Below are 27,150 nucleotides of genomic sequence, written 5' to 3' on the forward strand. Positions count from 1 at the left end.
TCACTTTAAACAAACAACTCACTGCAGCACCCACTTTACCCACTTTAGAACACCTAAACACACTTTATATTTATTGGTAAAGAATTTGCACTACAACCCATCCCTCATTACACCTTACTGTAAATTGTACCTCATCCCATTTCTGCTTTGCACTGTATAGTATATTGTATATTAGTATATTGTATAGTATATTGTATGGTAACTCAGTTACTTCTACTCTGCATTGAACATTGTATATATGTACATACTGAACACTTGTGTCTACGTACTTGACTTCTATTTTATACTTGCTATACTTATTAACAGAAAGAAGCATTTTGTATAAAAGTATTCTGTACTTCTGTATGACAACTAATAAAGAAACTTGAACTTGAACTAGTAAATAAATACAAATGACAAATTCACTTTGTCTCAGTAACTATTTACATTCCACTCCCTATCATCACACTTCAAGGTTAGCCTACATATTAGCTCCTACAGGTTTCCATTTATAGTGCAATCCTTCTGGCCTTCCTCCCTGCAAAGTCATCAATCACATCATCATATGAAATCTGACCACCAACCTCATGGTTAATACTGATTACAGCCAGACCACTGAGGCGTTCTTGAGCCATGGTTGACCTCAGGTATATTTTCAAGAGTTTTAATTTAGAAAAACACTTCTCGACTGAAGCTACTGTTACTGGTAGTGGTAAACCTCTCTTTTTGTGCTGACACTTCAGCATCCACCACCACGTTAAAGAAGGTTACCTCCAGATTTAGCATGTTCTGACTGTGAACACCTAAAGCCTCACCCCCAACCTCTTAAAGACAGACCGAGCGACCATTTTAGATTTTTGGCTAATTTTCCCTTATGTAATTTTTTTAAAATGTCTAAATATTAGTTGCAAATATTGTGTTCGCCTATAGGAAGCTCCGCCCCTGAGGGGAGGTTATGATTGCAGGTGATTGCTTAACCCTTGACATCCATATACCCATTTTGATATGGGGGATCTTTAGAGGAGGAGATAAGGTCAACCATAGATGCCAAAGGTATTATATACCAAACAGCTGGGACCCTGAAGATTAATTTGAAATGCAGCTGAGCACTGTCAATTCTATTAGTCATAAATATTTTATAAACACTGTTTTTGTTTATTTGTGCCTATTCAGGCATTCAGGCATTTTGAGTGTATTTAGGCATTGAGACATTATTAAGGAAGCATATGATGCCTGTTCCCAAGCTCGAGTAATTGATTGCTGTTTCAAGTTTTGCCACAGTGTGCACCTTTTTGCTAACCGAACTACAGTAGATGATTTTTCTGCACACCGGCTCCCAGTTTGTGATCATTTCTTATTGGTGTGGAGCCGCAGAGTGGGTATGGGGCAACGTGTTTGAGTTTTGATTGTAGGTCTTAATAGAGGACCTGATCGTGTTCTCTCCCTCCCTCTCTAGGTCTTAATACAGAACCTGATCGTGTTCTCTGGCTCCCTCTCTAGGTCTTAACACTTTGAGTGCCAGCAGGGGGCGCCAGAATTAGTGCTTGAATGCCAGCCTTTTTGGGTTGATTTTCCGATAGTTCATGCTTTTCATGGAGCTATTTCTATATTCTATATGTGTCTAATACGCCCGTCGCTTATCAATGACTTGCTTGCAGTCAACATGTACGAAACGGATTGTTTTTCATCTGTACATTTCCGTTTTATACCGTTTTGAAAAACGGACGTTTTTGGAAATTTCCAGAAAATAAAAAAGATTCTGTGATATCGCCTATTTATGAATCGTTTTCAAATAAACGCTAGATTATCGATAGTATACGTATACTTATGCACGCTAGAGAAGCGGGCTGAAAAACCGATTAACTATTTCCTGGTCAGCACACACACACACACATACACACATAGGGGACACGTTGAGATATATGTGAAAAAAACTCTGATTACCCCAAGACTGGTAAAATAGATTCCTTACCTCACATCAGATGTTCTGCAAAAAGATTATTCCAATTCCTGATCGCCATTCCAAATATCGTTCGCGTTTATTGATCCAACACTGGGTACTCGAAACACATAATCCACGCTATTCTGAGGGTCTGCGATGACTGCAGTAGGCTCGGGTTACATGCCTGAGAAGTAAAATGTGGATTCCGGATTTTTCTTTTCTGATCCATTTTCATTGAATCCAATGCGTGCATTACCATCCGGGATAAGATAGGGGGCGGTATTTTCCCTGTTCGAGCTCAGAGACAGTCCCAATGGTAACGTGAGGCTAGATTGATGAAAAATGAATGGAAATCGCGAATACAAAAAATAACGATTAAATAACGAGATGGTGCAGCAGTTAAGGTGTTGATACCATTCAGCACCACATATCTGTGTGAAGCTGGCTTTTCATCCATGACAGCTCTGAAAACAAAATATAGAGCCAAGTTGAGCCTTGAGGATGACATGCCTTGCCTTGTCAAAGATCTCCCCACGTATTGACCGTATTATTAGCCAGCAGCAGCAGACCTCGCATTGAGCTAGAAATGTCCACTGAGTGAACGAGTGCTTATTTTCTGTATTTATTTATATTTTTTGAGAAATGGTAACTTGGTGATCCTTTTCTGTATTTAAAAAAAAATACATGATTTTCTGTTTTTGAGAAATTGTCAAACTTATCCAAATATGCTATTTTTATGGAGAACAGTGCAGCTGCAACAGATAGCACTTTAGTAATAATTTTCTGTAATTTTATTTAAAGAAATATGCTATTTGATTTACTACTACAAGCAGTGTAATGTCAACAGTACTAAGCCATTTAGACCTGAAACACCTGTTAATAATGCATTATATAGCCTGCATATACACACAAATGTGTTTCCCGGTTTCTTAAATACACATTATTTTGAAAGCAAGCACTTTTGTCATCATTGTAGCAAAAAAGACAGGACCGGAAAAGTCTTTATCGTATGTAGGGCAGCGTTTCCGTTAGAACATATTCGTGCCGGTCTGAGTGTCCTGCAAGATTTCTATCCCCGGACATATTCGAGAAATGCCGGTCAGCCTGGTTTTCCTTTTTACTGGCTGAATGCCACCATCGGCGCCAATGTTAACGTTAATATCGCCTAATCTATGTTTTAAATTATGGTTATGTGTCTAATCTGCCCATCGCATTATCAAAGACTATTTTCCAGTCAGTGCTGTCAAGGCTGTTTATCGCGTCGTTTCCGTTTCAGAGCAGTTAGAAAAGCCCCCGTTTTCAGATAAAAAACAGCTCATTCTGGAGCATTCTATGAAAATCGTCTTTTAGTGGAATATTCCACAACGTTGATATTCGTCGGCCTTTTTATGAATCGTTTTCAAATAAACGCTAGATGATCAATATTATACGTGCACGCAAGCACATTACGGCCGCGCGCGGATAATCGCCCCGTTGATTTCCTCTCGGACTTTTAGTGAAACCGAAAGAAGACATTTCACAAAACAGCTTATAACTTCATCAAACTTACTCTGATTATCCTAACACTGATAACATAGAGTCCTTACCTGACATCAGATGGTATCCAACTGGTATATTCCAATTCCTGATCACCATTCGAAAAAATCGATACGTGTATGGATCCAACGCGATACTGTAGAACTCCATGATCAGCGGGGATCTGAGGTTCCAGAATGAACTGTGTCACTGGTAACCCTGGCTGGATCAATGAACTGGAAAATGTGGATATAATGTCGCACCTCAGCCAGGATAATTAAACTTTCCACTCGGGCCTGATATACCTGTTTGTCGTTATGGTGGCCAGACAGGCTCAAAAAAAGAAAGAAAAAAAGATTCACATCCGAGCGGCGCCATCCGCGCTTTATCAGCGTGAAGCAACATGTAATGATTGTTTCGTTCATCGCATAGGCTATTTAATTTGAGCCTATTTGAATACAATTCAAATAATAAAATTGTGCTTAGAGAAATTATTTTCACCGGACATTATGACCGGAGATATTTAAATATTCGGACTTCAACATATTTTGCCAGTCAAATACCGGTAATTACCGGCTAACGGAAACGCTGATGTAGGGGTGCCCTGGAATATTTGATTGAACACAGGGGTGCCTTGGCAGCAGAAAGGTTGAGAACCCCTGGTCTAGACTAGAGGACCTGATGGTGTTCTCTCCCTCCCTCCCTCTCTACATAGGTTTTATACAGAACCTGATTGTATTCTCTCCCTCTCTCTCTGCGTAGGTGTTCATAGAGGACCTGCGGGCAGAGTTCGTGGAGGAGTTCATCTGGCCCTCGGTTCAGGCCAACGCCATATATGAAGACCGCTACCTGCTGGGCACCTCTGTGGCACGGCCCTGCATTGCCCGCCGCCAGGTCCAGATCGCACGGCAGGAGAGCGCCGAGTATGTATCCCACGGTGCCACTGGAAAGGTGAGATGATGGCAGGGGGGGGGGGGGGCATCACTCTAATAAGTACAAGAAGATAGATACCAATTTCCTCTTTGCGTGTTCCATAGAAAGCTATCCGGTTGCACGCTAGCCTAGCTTAGCACAAATGAATGGAAGCAGATACGGACCACTAGCCTAGCTTAAAACTCCGGGAGAGGTGTTTTAGGCCAACAGCTAGGCTAGCTGGTCCGTATTCCGCTTCCATTCATTTAAGCTAATGTAGGCTAGCTTGCAGCTGGATAGCTTTCTACAGAACGCACAGAGAGGAAATTGGTATCTATCTTCTTGTACTTATTGAAGTGATGCCCTCGTTGACGGTGTCCTGAGCCAATGGCAGAAGAGCCTGACATAAGCAAATGCGCAGATGAGAACGCTGATAACCTCCCAGGGGCAACAGTGGCTCAGGATGTAGAGCGGTCGTCTGGTAATCAGAAGGTTCCCGGTTCAATTCTAGCTCCTTGTTATCCCTGCGATGAGCCTACAACAGAAATTACTTCACGTTGGGACTGATGCTTATTAGTCCAGCCTTGAACTTTGATTAGTCTATAATATGAGTCGTCTTATAATATGATTACAAGGACAGGGTCTGGATTCAAGATTCAGATTATTACAGATTCAGCCTGTAATATATTGTAGATAAGAGAGGTTTTATCAGTCAAACCACCTTGATTGTTTGCAAGTGTAGCTAAGCTGTATAATAAATGAGTCGAGTCGGGTTGTGTCTCAATGCCGTGTATTGCAGAACGCAGGTAAACATACCACACCTTTTACATGACGCGAGACAGGTATATATATCAGTCCGTCCACAGGGTGGAGCTGTAGAGCAGCCTGTAACATCTCCCTTCCTTTAGTAAGCATCAACATCAATCAGTGCACACCTAAGTAGTATCCGGATCAGAACACCTCAGCAATAACAACCACAATAAACACAGAACAACAGAATCACAATTTTCCAACATTCCCCATTACCATCTCTCCATTAACTCTTTTTTTCTTCACTTTACAGTCCATGACCGTGTGAATGTGCACAGTCCATGCGTGTTTTGGTGCAAGCGTGACTGTGTGTGTGTGTGGTGTGTGTGTGTGTGAGACAGTCTCAGTTCGTGTGTGACCTAGAGGTTAAGTCTGTCAGGAGGCCTTAACGGCCTCCCGCTCCGGGAGAAGGCCCGGCCCTGTAACTCACGGCCTGGTGTGTTACCAGTCTGTGGGGAAGACGCCGTCGACCTCGGGGCTGATGGCCTTGGAGACTCCTCAGGACTGCTGGCGACCTCTCCGGCGCTTCCCCCACTCGCAGGCTGCTCTGGGGCCAATTCTGGGTGAACTGACCGCTGGGGAGGGGCAGCTTCTGCTGGTCGGAGATCAACCCTGTTGCACCCATACGTGGTCCCCTCCACGTCGACCAGATAGGACTGGAGTCCCAACTGCTGCAGGCACACGCCTCTCCTCCATCGGCCCGTCCTGTCACCCGGCCCCCGGGAGTGGCTTCATCCGTATGGGCCGGCCGACATTCAGCTCCGGCAGATCCTTAGCAGATTGGTCATACATCAGCTTTGCTGCTTGATGTTTCACTCTCGGCTTGTCCGGGACCCCTGTGACGACCTGAGGTACCAGTAGCTGGTCGGCCACAGGGAGAAGGGTTCTCAGTCTCCGCAACATAAGTCACTGTGCAGGGCTGCACCGCATACCCTCAGTGGGTGTGTTTCTCTAATGCAAAATGGCCTTCCAGGGGTCCTCTCTGGCCCGGTCGGCCTTTCTGCACAGGCTCTTCACAATTTTTACTGCCGACTCTACTTTGCCGCTAGCCTTCGGGTGCCTCGGTGAGGACATGACGTGTTCAAAGCCCCACTCCCTTGCAAACACCCGGAACTCTCCACCGGCAAACTGGCCCCCACCATCAGAAATGGCCCTGTCTGGGACACGGTAGCGTGCAAACTGTGCCTTGCATCATCGAATCGTGGTGTCCGCTGACGGGTCAGGGAGCAAGTCGATCTCCCAGAAGTCAGAGTAGTGGTCCACCACGAGAAGGAAGTTCTGTGCTGCATAGCTGTGCAGGTCCATGCTTACCAGCTGCCAGGGCCGTGTGGGGAGCGGGTGTGACATCATAGTCTCTTTCTGTTGTCCGTGTGCATACTCATACGGAGCACTGCTGTACATAATCTTTGACTTCCACTTGCATACTGGGCCAGTAAAGTTGATCACAAGCCTGTCTGTAGCACACCTCGGCCCCCACATGGTTGTAGTGGATCCGTCTCAGCATTTCCGGAGGACGCATAGCTTTCGGAATGATGATGCGCTGACTCCTGAAGAGCACGCCATCCTGTGCACTTATTTCATCTCTGATGGCCCAGTAGTCCCTGATGGCTACAGGGGTCTCCTCTCTGTGTTCTGGCCATCCCTCCAGCACGACTGACTTGAGTGTTTGCAGACACACATCCTCCTCGGTGTGTGTTCGAATCTGTGCCAGACGTTGGCTGCTGACGTTCAGATAGTCCGCCTGCTGAATGGCCGCTGTGTCACAGAGGTTTAGTGAAGATGGACACCAACGGGCGGTGGGCGGTCTCTGCAGTCACATCACCCCTCCCATATAGGTAGTAGTGGAAGCGTTGACAGGCAAATATGATGCTTAGGCACTCCTTCTCTATATGTGCATAATTTTGCTCCGTTTGGGTCAATGCACGGGAGGCGAACGCGACAGGCTGTCCCTCCTGAAGCAAGCAGCAGCCCAGACCCGTCTGACTGGAGTCGCTCTGGTTGGTGACCGGCTTGTGGACATCATAGTACCTTAGGACTGGCACCGCCGTATCAGTGCCTTGATTTCCTTCATGGCGGCCTCATGTTTGGGCAGCCAGTGCCACATCACATCTTTGTCCAGCAGTCTCCTCAGAGGCTCACATACCGCTGACAAGCGTGGCATGCATCTTGACAGATAGTTCACAAACCCTTTCTGTGTGGCTTGGCAGATCCAGAACCGCCCTGACCTTGTCAGGGTCAACCTTGAGGCCCTCTGCGGACAGTATGTGGCCGTGGAAGCGGACCTCCTTCATTCGAAGCTGCAGCTTTTTCAGGCCCAGCCTCAGCTTTACTTCTCTGCATCTGTCCATCAGACTTAAACAAATCTGGAAGTCAAGCCAATACAGCAACAAAACAATTTTATTTTGCAATGTTTGTGGGAACCCTGCATCCATGTGAATATGGGTAAAACTGGGTCTGTTCCAGGATACATTTAAATTATATGGTAGTTCGGTAATGCATTTATATCGAGCTTTTATGCCTCACATTTACCCACACATTCACACTCCGGTGGCGGAGGCGACCATGCAAGGGGCCAACCTGCTCAAGGACACTTGGATGCACTGCCGGTAGGGGCCTGAATGGAACCGGGAACCTTCTGATTACCAGACCACCGCTCTACCTCCTGAGACACTGTCGCCCCCCACAACAACAACAACATACTGAAAAATACATAGTGATTCAGTATGATTGGAGAGCAATGAAGAACTGCTCTAAACCTACATAAATGGTAAATGTACTGAATTTATATATTTATATCGTTTTTATCCAAAGCGCTTATGCCTCACATGATTCACCTATTCACTTATCGGGAGCAGTTAGGGGTTAAATGACTTGCTCAAGGACACTTCGACATGCTGCCGGGAGGAGCTGGAATTGAAGCCGCCTACGTTTACCTTTTCTTTTACATTAGTTTGTAATTGAAAAATTCCGAATGGGCCCACAACCCTGGTTTTTATGATTTCGTTATTGTGTGTTGCCCTGCTGTCCCTAAGTTTATGTAATTTTTTTAGATGCAGTGCCCTTTTCCTGCCTCTAGATGGAAACATACACCACTGAATTATGTCACAGAAATAAGTGCCGGCAACTGATTTCACAAAGGGAGATGGTGCGGCCGCAGGGGTGGCATTCCCATCGGCGTGCATGGCGGTGTGAGTGTCGCGCGGGCTGTTTGTGTTTTCCTTCGGTCATGGCGTGCTTTATCGGGGGGGGGGGGGGTGTCTTGGATGGGGACGTGTGGTAGGGATTGATGTTTGGGGGACTGACTGTTCCGGGGGGGGGTTCACATGCCTTCGAGCGTCATTGTACTATTCTACTTATTTTATGCCTATTCTTAAGTCTGCACGTTTACATTGCACTACTTTTATTGTCTTTTATACCTATTCTTATGTCTGCAATTTATGCAGTTTATTTTATTTTGTCAATTTGTGTGCTGATTTTATGCCCATGTTCATTTTATACTAATTGCTGTGGTGCACTCTGGACTGCGGTCCATGTGTGAAGAGTACTATATAGATAGTTATTAATATTTATTATTGTTATATTGTAGAAATGTGTGCATTGAAATGTCTGTAAAGTCTCGACGACATAAAAAATTTGGGTGACCTCAATTGTATTTTCGAGAATAAATAAAGGTTGATGATGATGATGATGATGATGATGATGAGATGTTCCTGAACAAGTTTAAACTAACTTGAGCTGTGTTAATTTGTCTTTTGTGAGGTGGATTTCTTTTTATTGAAATCACAACATTGATTGCAGATGAATATTATTTGAAAGAGTTTGAAGACGAGACATTTACGTGCATGGATTGGTATTGTGTTGCTGAGAGATCTGTCTTTCTGTCTTTCAGGGCAACGATCAGGTCCGCTTTGAGCTCACCTGCTACGCTCTCTACCCTGAGGTCAAGGTGAGTTCCCTCCACTGCTCTGCTCTGCTCTGCTCCGCTCCATACTGGATCTGTTCAAACTGAAGAAATTAAGAAATATTACAATATTCGGAAGGGACCGTTTTTCATTTTTTACGTCACACTATCTGCTTAGGTATGGAAAATCACACGTTAAGAGAATCCAATCTGTGGTCATCATATAGGATTGCATGGTAAGGGCGGTCACCCTTATCGGAGGAAGATAAATACAAAAAAAATAATAATAATAATAAGGATTGCATGGTAATGTGAGGTGCGATGAAGTATCAAACAAACTCATTTTCAATCAACATGATTATATATTTCAGAAATCATTTTGTGAGAAATCGGACTCAATATTAGCTTTTTAGCATTAGTAGACCACAAAATTGCATATAATCCTTCGTATGCTGTCGGTCTCCTGTTTAGATCATCGCACCCTGGAGGATCCCAGAGTTCTACAACCGCTTCAGAGGGAGGAAGGACCTGATGGAGTATGCCCAGGTAAACCATACAGCCTATGATTTATTAATACGGCCAGGTAAACCATACTGACCTATGATTTATTAATATGCCCAGGTAAAACATACTGACCTATGATGTATTAATATGCCCAGGTAAAACATACTGACCTATGATGTATTAACACTTTGAGTGCCAGCGACGATAAATATCGTCTTTTTTGTTTGTTTATTATTATTAGCGATAATTCACCCCATTGGATTAGACCAGGGGTCGGCAACATGCGGCTCCCTGGCCCAATTTTTTTTTTTTTTTTTTTTTATCCACTTTTTCTCCCATTTTCTATTTTTCTCCCATCCCAATTTCGTATCGTCCAATTCAACCCTCCCCTGTCTCGAACGCTGTTTCTTGCCTCCCACAAGCCGGCTGCAATGTGGACTAAGTCATACATAGCATGTAGGGCTGGGCGATATGACGATATTATATAAATATCGGGTACAGTTCATTAACGATACACTTTTTTAACGTATCGTGGATATCGTGATGTTTTGCCCAAGAGGATTGTGTCGCGTCAATCTGGTCCACCCCGTTCAAACTTTTGAACAACGCCGCTCCCACACACACACTACTGCATCAAAGTTAGTTAGTACTTATGATTAACAAAGGCATTCGTTTTGTGGCATCAACATTATATAGTTACACGTTATATAGTTACACATCAGCGTATTTACCCAAACATAGCAACGTCCGATGACGACATAGATAGCAAGCGTTACTGTTCATATCTCAGTCCGTGCCGAGTTGTGCGTGCCCATTCTGCGGTCTGTTAATAAAGTTTTCAATCAGACAGATGTATGGAAAGGCTTTTATTATAACATTTGTTGCAGTAAAATCATTATGCCTCGTTGTCATGCTGCGGTGCGCTAGTAATCACTCGTCGGCTGCGGTGAGCTGTTGTTGTTGTCGTTGAGCTGAGCTCTCGTTAAAATCAAGGAGGGCATTCAGGAAGTAAAAAAAGAATAGCGCTGCTTGCCGATTGGTGCTAAGAACAGCAGGGCGGGTACAAGCGAATGATTGAATGAATGAAAACGTTATTAACGATTGCAGAATGGGTACAATACAGTACAGCTCAATACAACAACAGTGGACTGACTGGAGGATGAAGACCAGAAAAAGACTTTCGGCTTTTTTACATAAGGGTCCTCCATTTTCAATTCATCAAAACATTTAGAGACATACAAATATACAGTAGTTTCATAAAAATGCTAAAATCCTATTGATTGATTTAAAACTTTATTAACATATTGCAGAATGGGTACAGTACAGCTCAATACATACAATTGTTAAGGGGATGCAGACCAGCGAAAGACTTTCGTCTTGTTTACATCAGGGTCCCCCATTTTCAATTCATCATATTTCATATCTAAATCATATAATATCTCATTGCTAAATATATGCAATATATAATCTAATAATCCAATAATCTAAATCTAATATATAATATAAAAATGCTAAATGCATGGGTATTTTATTTTGTCTTTAATGTTAGCTTGCAAACTCAAATACTGTCTTGGTAAGCCTCATAATGAATTGTTTGGGGAAAAAAAGAAAAACATCGTGATGCGTATCGTGTATCGCCGAAAGGTCAGAAAATATCGTGATATCATATTTAGGCCATATCGCCCAGCCCTAATAGCATGAGTCCCCTCCGATACTCGAGGTAACTGCAGTCGCATCTTATCACCTGCGCGGCGCGATCTTTCAGCGTCAGGGGTCTGCGCTTTGGAGGGGCGCCGCCCCCATCGCTTCTTGATTCTACTGCGCAGGCGCACCAACCGACCTGTAGGAGTCGCTGTCCACAACGTCCGATCCCCACCCATCAGTTTCCCTCCCCCTAATACTGCCAATGTGTATTAGTACGGACGACCAGCTAAACTGAAAGCAATGTGGAGCGCTGGGTTCGATCAACTAAAATTCTGTGCTGTTCTGTTGCTGTATGGTAGGGTAGTTCATCGAAATCCCGACGGCCATTAACACTTTCACTGCCCAAGATTAATCCCTTTTTACCCCCTTGAATGCCCAGCACCACTTCAATGTTAACGTTAATATCGCCTAATCTATGTTTTAAATTATGGCTATGTGTCTAATCTGCCCGTCGCTTATCAAAGACTCATTTTCCAGTCAACATTGTCATAGCAGATTGTTTTTTTATCGCTTCATTTCCGTTTTCTAGCATTTCACGGAAAAAATAAGACATTCCATGATAATCGCCCTTTACTGGAATATTCTAGAACGTTGTCATTTTTCGGCCTATTTATGAATCGTTTTAAAATAAACGCTAGATTATCGATAGTATATGTGTGCGCATGCACGCTCGTGCCGCGAGCTGAAAATCGATTCTCCTAGTTACTGACCGCTCGCACAGCCAAACAGCCATATCACATAATCACATAAAAGCTTATATCTCCGTGAAAACGGATCTGATTATCCTAAGCCTGGTAACATAGATTCCTTACCTGAGATCAGATGGTATCCAAATGGATTATTCCAATTCCTGATCGCCATTCGAAAAAAACGATCATTTTATTGATCCACCGAGTATAGTGTAAAAACACATAATCCCTGCTGCTCTGAAGCTCCAGAGTGAAACTGGTCGACGGCGGTTGCATGAGTGAGAAGTAAAACGTGGATTCCGTTTTTTTTTTTCTCATTCATTTTCATTGAGTTCAATCCAAAAGGGTGAATTACCATCTGGGAGACGATAGGGGGGCGCTTTTTTCACATCTGAGCGCCTGGAGTGGTTGATTTTCCAACGGTAGACTTGGTTGATGAAATATGATTTCAGATCGCTAATAAAAAAAAAAAAAAGAGAAAATACGAGAATTCTCGTGATGGGCCTTCAACCAGCGGGGGGTAAACCCGAGAAAACTCGTGATGGGCAGTCAAAGTGTTAAAAGCTTTGTCTTCCCTTGATCATAACGACTACAAAAAACGCTACTTTTTATTCATACTAGTCCTGTAGTCTTGTGCATCCGATTGTGGTTAAATGCGACACTGTACCACACACAAAACATATAAAATAATAATACACTTACCCATAAATAAAGCAGAACGTTGGACGTGAAGTCGGTTGATGAAACCTCAGATAACACGGGATCATCGCGGTTTATAAAGTCAAAAATTGACCCGTTAATTAAATCTGAACCGTCAATGTCTCTGCCTCTATTGAGAGCAGCCGATAAACTATGTGCGTCCATCGTTAATTAATCTGAATCTGAATCTGAAGTCCAACGCACATGTCTGCTGAGCACTTTAATCTAAACAAAAGCCATGTTGAGTATTGTTGTGGGCGTAGTTGGAAACTCCCGACGAGCAGGCGGCTCTTATTTATAACTGTATTATATTATAACTGTTTGCTGTTATAGTAAATATGGTCTTCAACACTCGAACTGTAATTATATAAAAAAAATATGAAGTTTTTTTCTGAGACATTCCAGCCCTGCGACTTGTCGGCATGATCGCTAGACTCGGTCACATATGTTCTTCCTGTGTCCCAGAACAATTCAGTCAGTATTTGTGAACACACACCACTCTCTCCTAAAGCTAGAAATCAGAGAGATCCCTCCAATCTGTGATGTCACCTGGATGTAAAATCTAGGGCTGCTCCATAGACCACTGTATTTTCAGGGGAGGGGCGCAGGGGATACAATTAATGAACGTTGATGAGAGCCTTGACGTAAGTGGTTGTAGCTACGGCTGTGTGGGTGCTGGAGACATGATCCACTCCGCATGCGCAGATGGCCCAGGGAGTCTCTCTGGATTGTCCAGACACACTCCCTGGGCAATCTGCACATGAGCCGGTTGGGGAGTAGGTGCGGAAAAGTGACTATAGCTCGGCCGCGAAAGTGCCAATCGACTTGGGATTGGTCTCTACGTGTTCAGGAGACTCGGGCATATACAGAAAAGTATATTGGATCTCATGTCTCCAGCACCCCCACAGCCATAGCTACAACCACTTACGCCAAGGCGCTCATCGACATTCATTAATTTTATTCGCCATGAGCTCCGTGTAACGCGGAAGTGCAGACTCAGGCATATACAGAAAAGTATATTGGATCTCATGTCTCCAGCACCCCCACAGCCATAGCTACAACCACTTACGCCAAGGCGCTCATCGACATTCATTAATTTTATCCGCCATGAGCTCCGTGTAACGCGGAAGTGCAGCGGTCTATAGACAATGAATGGGGCTCTGACTTTATGAGGCCATGGAATGTTTGTGAACTCTTACACCCAAGTAGTTTTATTTTCTAGCATTGCTAGAAGGTCTGAACCTAAATTAAAGCCTAAATTGAGAGTGTTGTGTGTTCACAAATACTGACTGGACTGTCCCAGGGCGCAGGAGGAACATATGTGGATGGTGGTATGGGTGGTATTTATTTACTTCACCTACAGTCAGTCAAGTGAGACAGACACACACGCACGCACGCACATACATACACACACACAGGCTATTTGTTGGTGTCGTCCTTAAGAGTTATACTGATCTTTTCCACTAGAGGGCGATGTTTCTCTGTCCTCTAGCTTGTAGACAGTGAACAGTGTCCCTCTAGGCAGGGGTGTCAAACTAAAATACACAGTGGGTCGAAATAAATAACTGGGACAAAGTCGCAGGCTAGACTCAATGTTTATTGAAGAATTGACTATAATTGAACATGTTTTCCCTTTTCACCAGATTTATAATGATAAACTTTTTCATATGGAAACAAACTTAACCCCTATTTTCTGAAATCCGCCTAAAAATACATACCTAAGTAAATGGAAGATTGCTCCACTTCTACAAGGTCCATTTCCATGTTCTTGGTATCTAGGGACATCTATGGATCTCAGGGAATGTATTTAGGCTTGAGTAAATTGTAATGAACCAAAGGAGAATATAAATGGGCTTTTAAACTTAAAAAAAAAATATATATATATATCTTTGACAGTGAATTACACCATGCTAAAATTGACCAGACATGAAAAATTGCCACTGAGCTCATTCAGCACCTTCTTGAGATCACGTCTACAATAATTCTAAACAAATTCATAAAGGGAAGATGAATAAACAGAAGGTTTTGTAGATACAATACTGAATTCTGCCATCCGGACACAATTTTAAATATGATTGTAGAATATCAGGCCTATAAATTACCTTATTATAGCCAAGTCGCACATCTATGGATCAGGCCAAATCTCTCCTTTCCAATGGCAGAGTTCAATCTGGATTTAGTATCACCAGGCGTGCAGCAAAAATCATGAATGAAATCTACAGGCAACATGAACGAGCACAAGGCGGCGAAATACAACGTAAGGAGGACAGTAATAGAGGCAAAAAGGCGATACAGGGATAAGGTTGAACTTCAATTTGAACAGGCTGATTCCAGAGGTATGTGGCAGGGCCTCAAAACGGTGACTGATTACAAAGGCACCTCCCCCAAGCTGAATAATGATATCTCCCTGGCGAATAAGCTAAATACCTTCTATGCAAGGTTTGAGGCTGTGAATAACACCAGCCTACAGACCACTGCAATAGAGAGGGGAGCCACTGCCGGTGGGATAACAGAACATGAGGTGAGGAGGACCTTTAAGTTAAGAAAGTGAATATCAGGAAGGCAGCAGGACCCGGTATTCACTGACATATTCAACCTGTCCTTAGAACAGTCTGTCATCCCCACCTGTCTGAAAAAGTCCATGATTATCCCTGTACCCAAAAAATCCACGCCCAATTGCCTCAATGACTATCGCCATGTAGCCCTCACCTCCATAGCCATGAAGTGCTTTGAGAAGCTAGTGAAGGACTACATCTGTTCCTCCCTACCCAACACCTTGGACCCCCTGCAATTTGCATATCGCCCCAACAGGTCCCATGTGCTGCACACAGCAGCATCACACCTGGACAAAAGGCAGGGGAATTATGTGAGAATGCTATTCATCGACTACAGCTCAGCATTCAATACCATAGTCCCCTCCAAACTCGTAGCCAAGCTCAGGGACCTGGGCTTGAACTATGACCTGTGCCAGTGGGTCTTGGACTTCCTGACAGGAAGACCCCAGGTGGTGAGAGCAGGCAACTGCACCTCCACATCCATCACTCTCAACACAGGGGCCCCCCAGGGCTGTGTTCTGAGCCCCCTCCTCTACTGGCTGTACACACATGATTGTGTGGCACAGCGGAACAACAACACAATCATCAACTTTGCTGACGACACAGTCGTGGTGGGCCTGATCTCTGCAAGCGACGAGAGGGCCTACCTGGAAGAGGTAGAGGACCTGGCGCGATGGTGTCGGGAGAACAGCCTCTCCCTGAACGTCAGCAAAACAAAAGAGATGATTGTCAACTTTAGGAGGTCGGGGGACAGGGCGGCTAGGTGGCGCAGTGGGCAAGGCGCTCGCCACCAACGCAGGATATGCTGGGTTCGAGCCCAGCTCTCGGCGTTCCTACCAGCTTGGCTGGTCGTTCATACTAATACAATTGGCAGTATTAGGGGGTGGGAAGCTGGTGGGTGGGGATCGGACGTTGTGGACAGCGACTCCTACAGGTCGGTTGGTGCGCCTGCGCAGTAGAATCAGGAAGCGACGGGGGCAGCGTGTCCTCCCACGCAGACCCTCGCCGCTGAGAGATCACGCTGTGCAGGTGAAAAGATGCAACGGCTGCCTCCTCGTGTACGGGAGGGGACACGTGATGCAAGGCTTCGTCCACATTGCAGCCGGCTTGTGGGAGGCATGGCCTAACAGCGTTCGAAATATGATTATAGAATATAGAATATCAGCGACATCTGCAACAATAGGTTGCAGTGGGTGCTTGGCCACCACTCTTGAAGAACAGGAACATGACATGCTGTAATGAGGCTTTCTTTGTGATTTATTGTATTCTTCTTGGGACCATGTTGGAAACAAGTCGACAGACTTTCACATGTTATCCTTGTACCCCTTGTTTTTATACTTTTGTATGAATTGTATGTACTAAATAAAAATCAAATCAATCAATCGAGACAGGAGAGGGTAGAATTGGACAATACGAAATTGGGGAAGCGAGAAAAGATTTAAAATGGGGAGAAAAAGTTGATAAAAAAAGGAGGTCCGGGGACAGGGACTACAGCCCCCTCAGCATCGACGGGCACCGGTCGAGAGAGTGAACAGTTTTAAGTACCTCGGAGTCAGGGGCGGACCTAGCACATTTGGCGCCCTAGGCGAGATTCACCACTGCGCCGCAGTGTAATTTTTTTTTATGGCTTTTGCCTCTTCATAGTTCTCTAACGTTAGTCTTTCTTTCCTCAACGCTCAATTCTATAAACACTTGACCGATACCCATCAATGCACAGCGCTCTAGCATGTTCTGACTGTGAACACCTAAAGCTAAGGCTCAGACCGACTGACCGTTTTAGATTTTTGACTCATTTTCCCTTATGTTAGAATTTTTTGTATGTAAAAATAATGGTTGCATATATAGAGGGGGGCGCCAAAACTGCACAGAGAAAAAAAAATTTAATAAAAAATAAAAAAAATAATTTTTTTTTTTTTTTTTTTTTTTTGGCGCCCCCCTCTGGGTGGCGCTCTAGGCGACCGCCTATATCGCCTGTAGGAAGGTCCGCCCCTGCTCGGAGTCCACATATCCGAGGACTTGACGTGGACCACACACATTGACAGTGTAGTGAAGAAGGCACGGCAACGCCTCTACTTCCTTATACAACGGCATGCACATTTCTCGATTCTGATTGGCTGAAACAGTCAAGTTAGACGTGGTTATTTCTCATAACCCACGCTCGTGATCCCAGAACCCGCCCACACCCGAATTACAATCACTCTGCCAGTTCGACTTTTTAGGAAAAACCAAGATAGCGGACAATAATCTTTACAAATGGATGTGTTGAAAGCGTCATACCGACTAATTCAAAAACGATTCTGTCATGTGGAATGTGTTAGTTTCTTACACAATTGTAACTCTCTCCAAGCACAGCAGACACAAGTGGTTTCTTTCTACGGGTTTATTGAAAGCTTGGTCCTCCAATCCACCGTGAAAACTTAAAAGAGAAAACATAAGTCGCGTTAGGTCGACACAAACAATGATATACACAGTATGAAAAACAACACGTTAACAAAGCAAAATACAAACAAACACTAAATACCTCGTTGGCTGCATGCTACAAAAAAGGGGTTTTCATTCTTCTGTTCTTGTCAACAGTCCTGGGGAACCTGTACAACTCCGACCATCCCTGCCGCTTGCTCGCAGGGGCCGTAATCAGTCCCAAAAGTAAAACGCGAGAGCAGCCCAACGGGACACCATATATAACCAGACATCAAAATGAATATACTATAAATTGTAGCAAATTAAATAAGAAAATAAGAAATGCAACATAAATACATTCTCAAATATTACACTAGACTTACAAACTTAAATAACATAAATTATGAAACCATATAATGGCCACAGCTACAACAATGTTGGATTATGTAATTGGTGGGTCATGAGTCATTGTGGAACAAAATAAAAATCGTGCAAAGTCTGTTGTTAGATGCCATTCGTCAAAAGGACACTAATTTCACTGTTAATAAAAATGTCCAATCAATCAATCAAACCAATAACATGCTTTGAAGCAACCTATTCAAAATATAAATCACGGGAAGTGTGGTGTTAGATGGCATTTGTTGTAAAATCTCCCTCTCCTTCAAAAGGACAGTAATTTCACTGGATGTCCCGCACAGGTTTGTTTGTAAACACAAGTTGGTAAACATTTCCGATTTCATTGAAAATTTTGATCTATTTGGTGGACTGACATTTGATGAATGGGATGCAGGACTGTATTTGTAAATCTGGTATGTCATAAATGTCTAGTTGTAGCAGTACTGTCTTTCTGTATGTCATGTATATGTCATGTTATGATGAATTGAAAATGGGGGACCCTGATGTAAACAAGACGAAAGTCTTTCTCTGGTCTGCATTCCCTTAACAATTGTGTGTATTGAGCTGTACTGTATTTGTACCCATTTTGCAATCTGGTAATAACATTTTCAATCAATCAATCAATCATTCCAATAACAACTGCTAACTTCATAATTCATCTGTATCGCAACCGAATCACTGATTTCGTCGAGGCAGGTAGCATTATGTTGGGAAGAATTTTATAAAATAAACAAATATGAATTAAAGAAGTTAAAACGAAGTTTAGCCTATTAAATTGTTTTAAAAGCCTATAGCCCATGACCTATTTTAACACTTTGAGAGCCAGTCCGTGTTTTCCTTTTTACCCCCTTGAATGCCCAAATCCACTCCAATGTTAACGTTAATATTGCCTAATCTATGTTTTAAATTATAGCTATGTGTCTAATCTCCCCGTCGCTTATCAAAGACTCATTTTCCAGTCAACATTGTCAAAGCAGATTGTTTTTTTATCGCTTCATTTACGTTTGATAGCATTTTGAAAATCACTTGTTTTCGCGGAAAAAACAACCCATTCTATGATAATCGCCTTTTACTGGAATATTCTAGAACGTTGTCATTTGTCGGCCTATTTATGAATAGTTTTCAAATAAACGCTAGATAATCGATAGTATATGTGTGCGCACGCACGCTCGTGCCGCGCTGATAATCGCTGCTCTTATTTCCTGATGGCTTTTATAGTCAAAACAGCTATATCACATATAGGGGAAACGCTTATATATCTGTGAAAACGAGTCTGATTATCCTAAAACTGATGACATAGATTCCTTACCTGAGATCAGATGGTATCCAAATGGATTATTCCAATTCCTGATCACCATTCGAAAAAAATCGATCATTGTATTGATCAACCGTGTATACAGTAGAACACATAATCCCGCTGCTCTTCAGGCTCCGGAGTGATGCCGGTCGATGCCGGCTGCGTGAGTGAGACGTAAAATGTGGAGTCAGAAATCCTTTCTCCCATTCACTTTCATTGAGTCCAATCCAAAAGGGTGATTTACCATCTGGGAGACAATAGGGGGCGCTTTTTTTTTTTTTTTTTTTTTTTTCTTTTTTTTTTATAACATCTGAGCGCCTGGGGTGACTGGATCTCCAACGGTAGGCTCGCTTGATGCAATATGATTTCAGATCGCTAATATATAAAAAAAAAAAAGAAAAAAAAAATATTCTCGTGAGGTGGGCATTCAACCCGGGGGGTAATAACCCGAGAAATGCCGTGAGTGGCATTCAAAGTGTTAACACACTCAACTTTTTTTCTTTTTTTTGGATCTACTTTTTCTGCGGATGGTTTTGTGAATAAATCTCCATTATGCTTCACAATGTGTGTTTATTGTATAGCAATAAGGTTGGATGAATTCGGCAATTGTATAAAGATGTAAGCACTGTCTATCTGTAATAAAAATGTCAATCAATCCCATAACCCACGCTCATGCCTTGAAACAGCGCTGCTTCTACACACGGAGGCAACGTCTCTTCTTTTTTTTTGGAACTACTTTTTCTGCAGATGGTTTGTCAATAAATCTTCAATTAATGTGTGTTTATTGTATAGCAATAAGGTTGGATGAATGCACCAGTTGTATAATGCTTAATTAGGCACCTAAGGAAGTTCAAAGTGAGTCAGAAGATCCTCAAAAACTTCTACTCGTGCACAATAGAGAGCATCCTGACTGGTAACATCACTTCCTGGTTTGGGAATAGCACCACACAAGACCGCAGCAGACTACAGAGAGTGGCCCGTTCAGCCGAGCACACTCTAGTCACCCAAACAACTGCCTCTTTGAACTTCTGCGGTCAGGCAAGCGTTACCGGAGTCTCATGGCCAGTACAGAGAGACTCAGAAGGAGCTTCTATCCCCAGGCCATCAGGATGCTCAATGACAATGACACTATGTAACAACCCATAATCTACACAAGATGGCGCCATCTACACTCACTGCACACACATCCACATATACACACTCACTTTAAAACAAACACTCACCTACCACTCACTTTAGACACTTTAACACACTTTATATTTATCTATTATTAAAAAGATTTGCACTACATCCATACCTCATTTGCACCCTACCCTAAGTTTTATACCCCATCTCATTTCTGCATTGTACCTCACTGTTACTCATTTTACTCTGTGTTGTATATTGTATATATGTATATTGACTTTACTTACTTTTACTTACTTCTTAATAACTTTTTTTTTTTTACTTTCTTTTTTACTGTATGTAGCACACTCAGGGGCTCTTTCAGAAATAAGCATTCCATATAAGGTATTCTGTATTTTTTGTGACATATAATAAACCAACTTGAACTACTGTAAGTACAGTTACTTCTTTATAATGTAAATGTATCCGCCATTTTTCATCAGATTGCAATGCCGTTTTTTGCTAGAATATTGCGTTGATCTGATATTTATTTCTCCCACGATCCAAGCTGTGTGTGTGGACTCTGTCTGTGCTGTGTACCGTTGGTGGCGGGGGGGGGGGGGGTGCCCCGCGGTTCAAGCAACATTTCATGTATACACGAGGAGACATCTTACCAATAATCTAACGTTGATTTCAGGATGATTAGATAATCAGCCGAAAAATTACAACGTGATAACTGGATTACACTAAAATGCCCTTTTCTCGTCTTTTCCTGGAATTACTCAGAATCACTCAAACCGATACTCATATTCAAAACGGTATAAAACGGAAATGTACGGATGAAAAAACAATCTGTTTTTTGCATTTTGACCAGAAGCAACTCACTGACAGTCGACGCCGTTATTAGATCCATAGCTATAATATAAAATATAGTTTTAGGACTCGCAAGTTTGGCATTCTAAAACTATATCCATTGAATAACGCACTGGCGCTGAAGGCCATCAGCGCCCCCTGCTGCTGGCATCCAATGTGTTTAAGTGTTACTTAAACATTGAATCTGGAACAAGCAAAGCTTATAAACATGAGAAGTAACATTTCAAATAAAGATATCAGTGGCATTTGTCTCTTATTTTTATTTAAATAAATAAAATACCATTCTTATGCCCCTCTCTCTATCTGTAGTCTTTTTTTTTTTAAATATATTTTAGCATTTGTACAGCTTTTTACAGACGGAGAGGGAGAATGGGAGAAGATGTGGGGGGAAGACATGCAGTAAATGTCGCCGGTTCCAAGAGTCGAACACGGTACAGCTGCGTAGCACCGCAGTGCGTTATGCGGTGCGCCACCCTGGCGCCCCTCTATCTGTAGTCTTGAGTTAATTTTCAATGGAAACCTTTTTTAACAGGCAACAACAATATAATAATTAAATAAATAATAATAATAATAATAAGCCATGCCTTAGCGTAGCAAGAAAAAAGTGCATAAAGAAAATATCCATTCAACCTCACTTTGCTATAGTCTGATTTACTCTGATGCACATTGGTCCAAGCCAGATACCTGGCATCTTTTCTTAGATGCCAATTCATCAATGTTTGGGGTCCGGCTCTGAGCTGAGGAAATCCTCAGGATTGAGTGAAGGTGTTCATCAGTGAGACGACTTCTGTGTGATGTTTTGTTCAACTTCCTCAAAGAGTAATGTAAACCTTGAACATACCCTATTCAAGTTGCAATACTTTTAACCAAACAATACTCTCTTTCTTGTCTTTCCAACCTCAGGAACACGGTATCCCTGTGCCCGTCACCCCTAAGGCACCCTGGAGCATGGACGCCAACCTCATGCATATCAGGTGGGTGTGCCGGCACAGCACTGCTTCTATGTTTACGTTTTATAGAAAGAATATCTTAGTACGGTCCAAAAATGCTAAATGATAATGGTTTGTAATAATTAGCCTCATACTCATCTACGTTTTTGTGTGTGTCTTTCTATGAACAGTTACGAGTCTGGGATCCTGGAGAATCCAAAGGTAAGACACTGAACAGAGAGAGCGAGAGTAATAGCAACGTAGCAATGCACACATGCATGCATGCACCGATTCACACGTTGACATAAAATGTCTCAATTCACAAAAAGTAGAGTAAACCAACACAAAGCAGGAGATAACTGGGTGAAAGACGTGGCTGATACTGTAGACTGAGGCTGTTGAGCAACATCTTCACATCATACATGTCACTGCTTGGCCTGGGGCCACAATCAACAGGTTGCACCAGTGGCAACTCCTTCTGTTGCTCAATCACAGCCAACTCCACACACACACACACACACACACGCTCACACACACGCTCACACACACACACACACACACACACGCTCACACACACGCACACACACACACACACACACACACACACACACACACACACACACACACACAATACTTCTTCATACCATTACTGTTGTATCCTAAGAATGAATTATAAAAAATTTCATCTGTCCTTCTTACACTCATGCGCAATTATCCCGTCAACGGCACTACAGTGCAGACATTGTACGTTTTTTCCGTCATCTTCTTGGAGCAGTGGACGTGTGCGTCGAGGAGACCGCTGTGTCGGTGCGATGTGTACGTAGCATTTAGCCACTGGAAGCGACCATGAAGATAACGAAATGTCAATCCCACAGTCGCTCCTATTCACCCGAGCGCAGACAAACCAAACTCCCCCCCCCCCCCCCCCAGCCCCTGCAGACCAAAAGTTTGATCTCTGTCGGGTCAGATGGGGGTCGAGGCGGTACACGGAGGTTGCCCCCGATGACCCCCAGAGCTCCCATCCCTCCGTCGTCCTCTCCTCGCCGCTGTCTGCGTCTCTTGTCTCCGCACGCCCCGGGTCCTCGCCGGTCCTGGGAAGAGTCCGGGACACACAGACTCTGACTTGTCGTCAGCAACGCTTCGCCTAATTCCCGATTTCATGGGAGCCGGCGAGGGTGGTGTGGGGGGTGTAGGGTGGGGGGGGGGGTTAGGGCGGTGCGCCCAGCTGGGGCCTCCCGGGTCCCAGTCCCTGGCGGCTCTTCGGGGGCCTCCATTGTCAAGGCCCCCCCCCGACCCCACCTCGGCCGGGTTGGCGGCGCCGCGGGCTGCGACGTGGGAGGGGAGCTGTCTCGTGGTGACACCGTGACACCAGCGTGTCACCAGGAACAGTAACACACAAAGAGGACGGGGCGAGACAGATGAGTCTCCCCAATGGACGGGGTGTCACAGGGAGACGAGGGGTGCCCCGCTTCTGGAGTGGCAGGGCAGGGACTGGGCCACTGTAACCCAGAGGCTCCTCTCTCTCTCTCCCTCTCGGTGTCTCTTTCTCTCCCTCTTGGTCGCCCTCTCTCTCTCTCTCTCTCTCTCTCTCTCTCTCTCTCTCTCTCTCTCTCTCTCTCTCTCTCTCTTCTCTCCTCGGCCTGTGGAGAAATGTGATGAAAAGAACTGGGGGGGGATGACGACAACAACTCAATAGCATAGCGATGTATGATGACAGTATTGTATAATTGATTTCATTCACAGGTTTCTTTCATTCTGTCGGCCCATTTACTCAAACAATGAATCGATCAATGGCTTTACATACAATGAAATATTTATGGTGCCAGGGGTCTGAGAGTGTTAATGGGATTTGAATACATTACCCACTGTGCCATGTGACCTGTCTTCTGAACACGGAGCACACTGTAATAATTCAGCGATTTGCATGTATTAAAACCTAGTTTTCTTGTCTTTTTGAGTTATAAGAAAGTGTTTATAATGGTGTAAATATTTAAAGTTTTAGGATTTCAATTGTAATAAGGTTAAACAAGCATTTAAAGGTCAGTTGTAAAAGGTAATTAACGTGATGACCAAATGAATGTCGGGACTTAAACCACAAAGAGTCATACTTTCGCCCGAAATACTACATAATCTGTCTCGCCGGCGAGGTGCAAGGATACATCAACAACGTACAAAGTTGTGGCGGCTAAGTGGCACAGTGGGCAAGGCGCTCGCCACTAACGCAGGATATGCTGGGTTCGAGCCCAGCTCTCTGCGTTGCTTCCGGCTTGGCTGGTCGTTCATACTAATACAATTGGCAGTATTAGGGAGTGGGAAAGCCGGTGGGTGGGGATCGGACGTTGTGGACAGTGACTCCTACAGGTCGGTTGGTGCGCCTGTACAGCAGAATCAGGAAGCAACGGGGGCAGTGCGAGCCTCCCACGCGTTACTCCTCGCCGCTGAGAGATCGCGCTGTACAGGTGAAAAGATGCAACAGCTGCCTCTTTTGATGCAAGGCTTGGTCCACATTGGAGCCGACCAGTGGGAGGCATGGTCTAACAACGTTCGAGACAGGGGAGGGTAGAATTGGATAATACGAAATTGGGATGGGAGAAAAATAGAAAAATGGGGAGAAGAAGTAGATAAAAAAAAAAAAACGTACAAAGTTCTACAGTCCGACAGACTCGTATGGTACAATGACAATCCTGACAAAACAACAGTAGATTATACATTATCGCTCTGATAAATACATGTACGTACATAGAAGAAGAAGAAGTCTATATTCATCATGCAGTGACACACCCATGCGATTTTTGGGTCGACGATGATGAAATTGAGTCTCTGCGCTTGACCCATCCCGTCGTCCCTTCCCCCAAGGGCAGCTGGGAGCAGATAGGGGCTGCGGCGTGGAGCCGCCCCCCGGGGACCAATCCAAGTGCTCCTGTCCGTCTTCGTCAGGGAACGCAACAGCGTTAGCTGTTATGGTTTGACACCGACCCCAAACGCAACGACACAAGAGAGTAGGATTCAGAGTTGCCAAATACGAGAGCTTGTTTATTTGGTACTAAGAATAAGAGAAACAGGGAAAGCAGGTCAAACAAGACAGGTACAATGAACAAGGGGCAAAGTTCTGCTGCTCTGCAGCTTCTCCCGTGAGGGTTGTCTTGGGAAGCAGGTGTTGACTTCTGAACCGCTCTGCAGAATCCTCTCGGTGGGTTCTCAGATGTTGTTGCGAGACCGAGAGAGGGAGAGAGGGAACGAGTCAGTGACAGAGCAGTCTTAAACGAGCAGGAGAACAGGGTGTACAATTCTTCGTGTTAACAACACAGTGAGCACAGTTCCAAACACAGCCCAAGTGAATCTCTTCGTGTTAACAACACAGAGAGAGCACAATTCCAAAAACAGCCCAAGTGAAACTCTTCGTGTTAACAACACAGTGAGCTAAATCCAAACACAGTCCCAGTGAATATCTTCATGTAAACACACAGTGAATATCTTCATGTAAACACACAGTGAATATCTTCATGTAAACACACAGTCCAATTGTGAAATAATATCTTCGGTGTGAGCAAACACACAGTGGATATCTTCATGTAAACACACAGTCCAATTGTGAAATAATATCTTCGGTGTGAGCTAGCACACAGAGGGAGATGGTAGATCCCAAAAATATTATTCCATAAAGGAATAAGCAAAAATAGATAAAGGCTGGGTGAGTGACTGTTTGACAAAAAGGTGGTAGTCTTCAGTGTAAGTTTACACACGAAAAACGGAATAGGTCAAGAACAGTCAAATAGATAACTCACCCAGACGAGATGCGTAATTGGAACTGGAACAACAGTGGAGGCGAGCGCGCGCCACGGGAGCAGGTATCCAAGCGAAGGCTTCTAGGAATTCCTGGAGAACAGCACAGAGAAAAAGGCAGCAGCAGCAGCAACGGGGAAAAACATCCAGAGACAAATCAAGGCGACAAAACAAGACGATCCAACAACTTAGGGTGGGGAAAAACGGGGTATAAATAATGAGGGATCGATTGATTGAAAAGCGTGGGGAAGTGAGAGAACCAATCAGCGGCGTCTCTGATGACGTCAACGGGGAGAAAGCAGTGACAGCTGGGGAATGTGATTGAAAAGCGTGGGGAAGTGAGAGAACCAATCAGCGACGTCTCTGATGACGTCAACGGGGAGAAACGTGTGAACGAGGGGATAGAACCAATTGACAGAAAAATGAATGAAAACAAAGCGAGGGTGGTTAAAGGAACAGAACGAGTGAGAGCGCAAGGACAGAAACCTCACATTAGCGATCTGTTGTGCATGTTTTTCCATTGGGTTTATCTTATCGGGAGGGGAAACCCTTGCGAGCACAGGGAGAACATGCAAACTCCACACAGAAAGGCCTGGGAGATACCCCACCTGGGTATCTGGCAACGCGGAAACCTGGTCCCTAAGCAGGAATCGAACCCTGGACCTTCTAGCTGTGCGATGACTGTTAAGATAAGATGATCCTTTATTAATTCCCTTGGGGAAATTCGGGGTGTCAAAGCAGCATGGGGGGGGGGGGGGGGGGGGATACAGAGCCTCACAGTCCTATACAGTCCAGTATCATATACACTATAGATACAATATTAAATATAAATACAAATACAATATAATATGAAAAAGTACAAATACAAGATAGTCCAGTGATATGAGTCTCTAGTTCTCAAGTCCCGAGTTCTGACAATGATAGTTCTGGCAGCAGAGCCGGCCGTCCGAGCCCTTTGTTGTAGAGCCTGATGGCTGCCGGTATAAAGGACCAGCCCAGGTGGTTTGTGGTGTGTCGGGGGGGATGAGTCTTTGGCTGAACGTGCTCTTCATTCTGGCTAGCTCCTCATAGAGGGGGTGAGAGGGGTTCTCCAGGATGGCTTCTAGCTTTTTCCTCATCCTCCTCTCAGCCACTACGGAGCTAGCCTTCTTCACCAGC

At 44.0% G+C, this 27,150-nt stretch overlaps 1 protein-coding gene across 1 annotated transcript in view; it reads left to right on the forward strand.

Annotated features, from left to right (window-relative positions):
- Positions 1-27,150, forward strand: part of ass1 (argininosuccinate synthase 1) — an 83,206-nt gene that overhangs the window by 12,857 nt on the left and 43,199 nt on the right. Inside the window, exons 4-8 of the mRNA XM_084324624.1 lie at positions 4,199-4,387; positions 9,048-9,104; positions 9,531-9,605; positions 22,184-22,254; positions 22,401-22,431. Coding sequence (XP_084180750.1) covers positions 4,199-4,387; positions 9,048-9,104; positions 9,531-9,605; positions 22,184-22,254; positions 22,401-22,431 — 423 coding nt within the window. The remainder of the gene's footprint in view (positions 1-4,198; positions 4,388-9,047; positions 9,105-9,530; positions 9,606-22,183; positions 22,255-22,400; positions 22,432-27,150) is intronic.

The sequence above is a fragment of the Notolepis coatsorum genome, assembly GCF_963971535.1.
Source record: "Notolepis coatsorum genome assembly, chromosome: 11".
Taxonomy (NCBI): Eukaryota; Metazoa; Chordata; class Actinopteri; order Aulopiformes; family Paralepididae; genus Notolepis; species Notolepis coatsorum.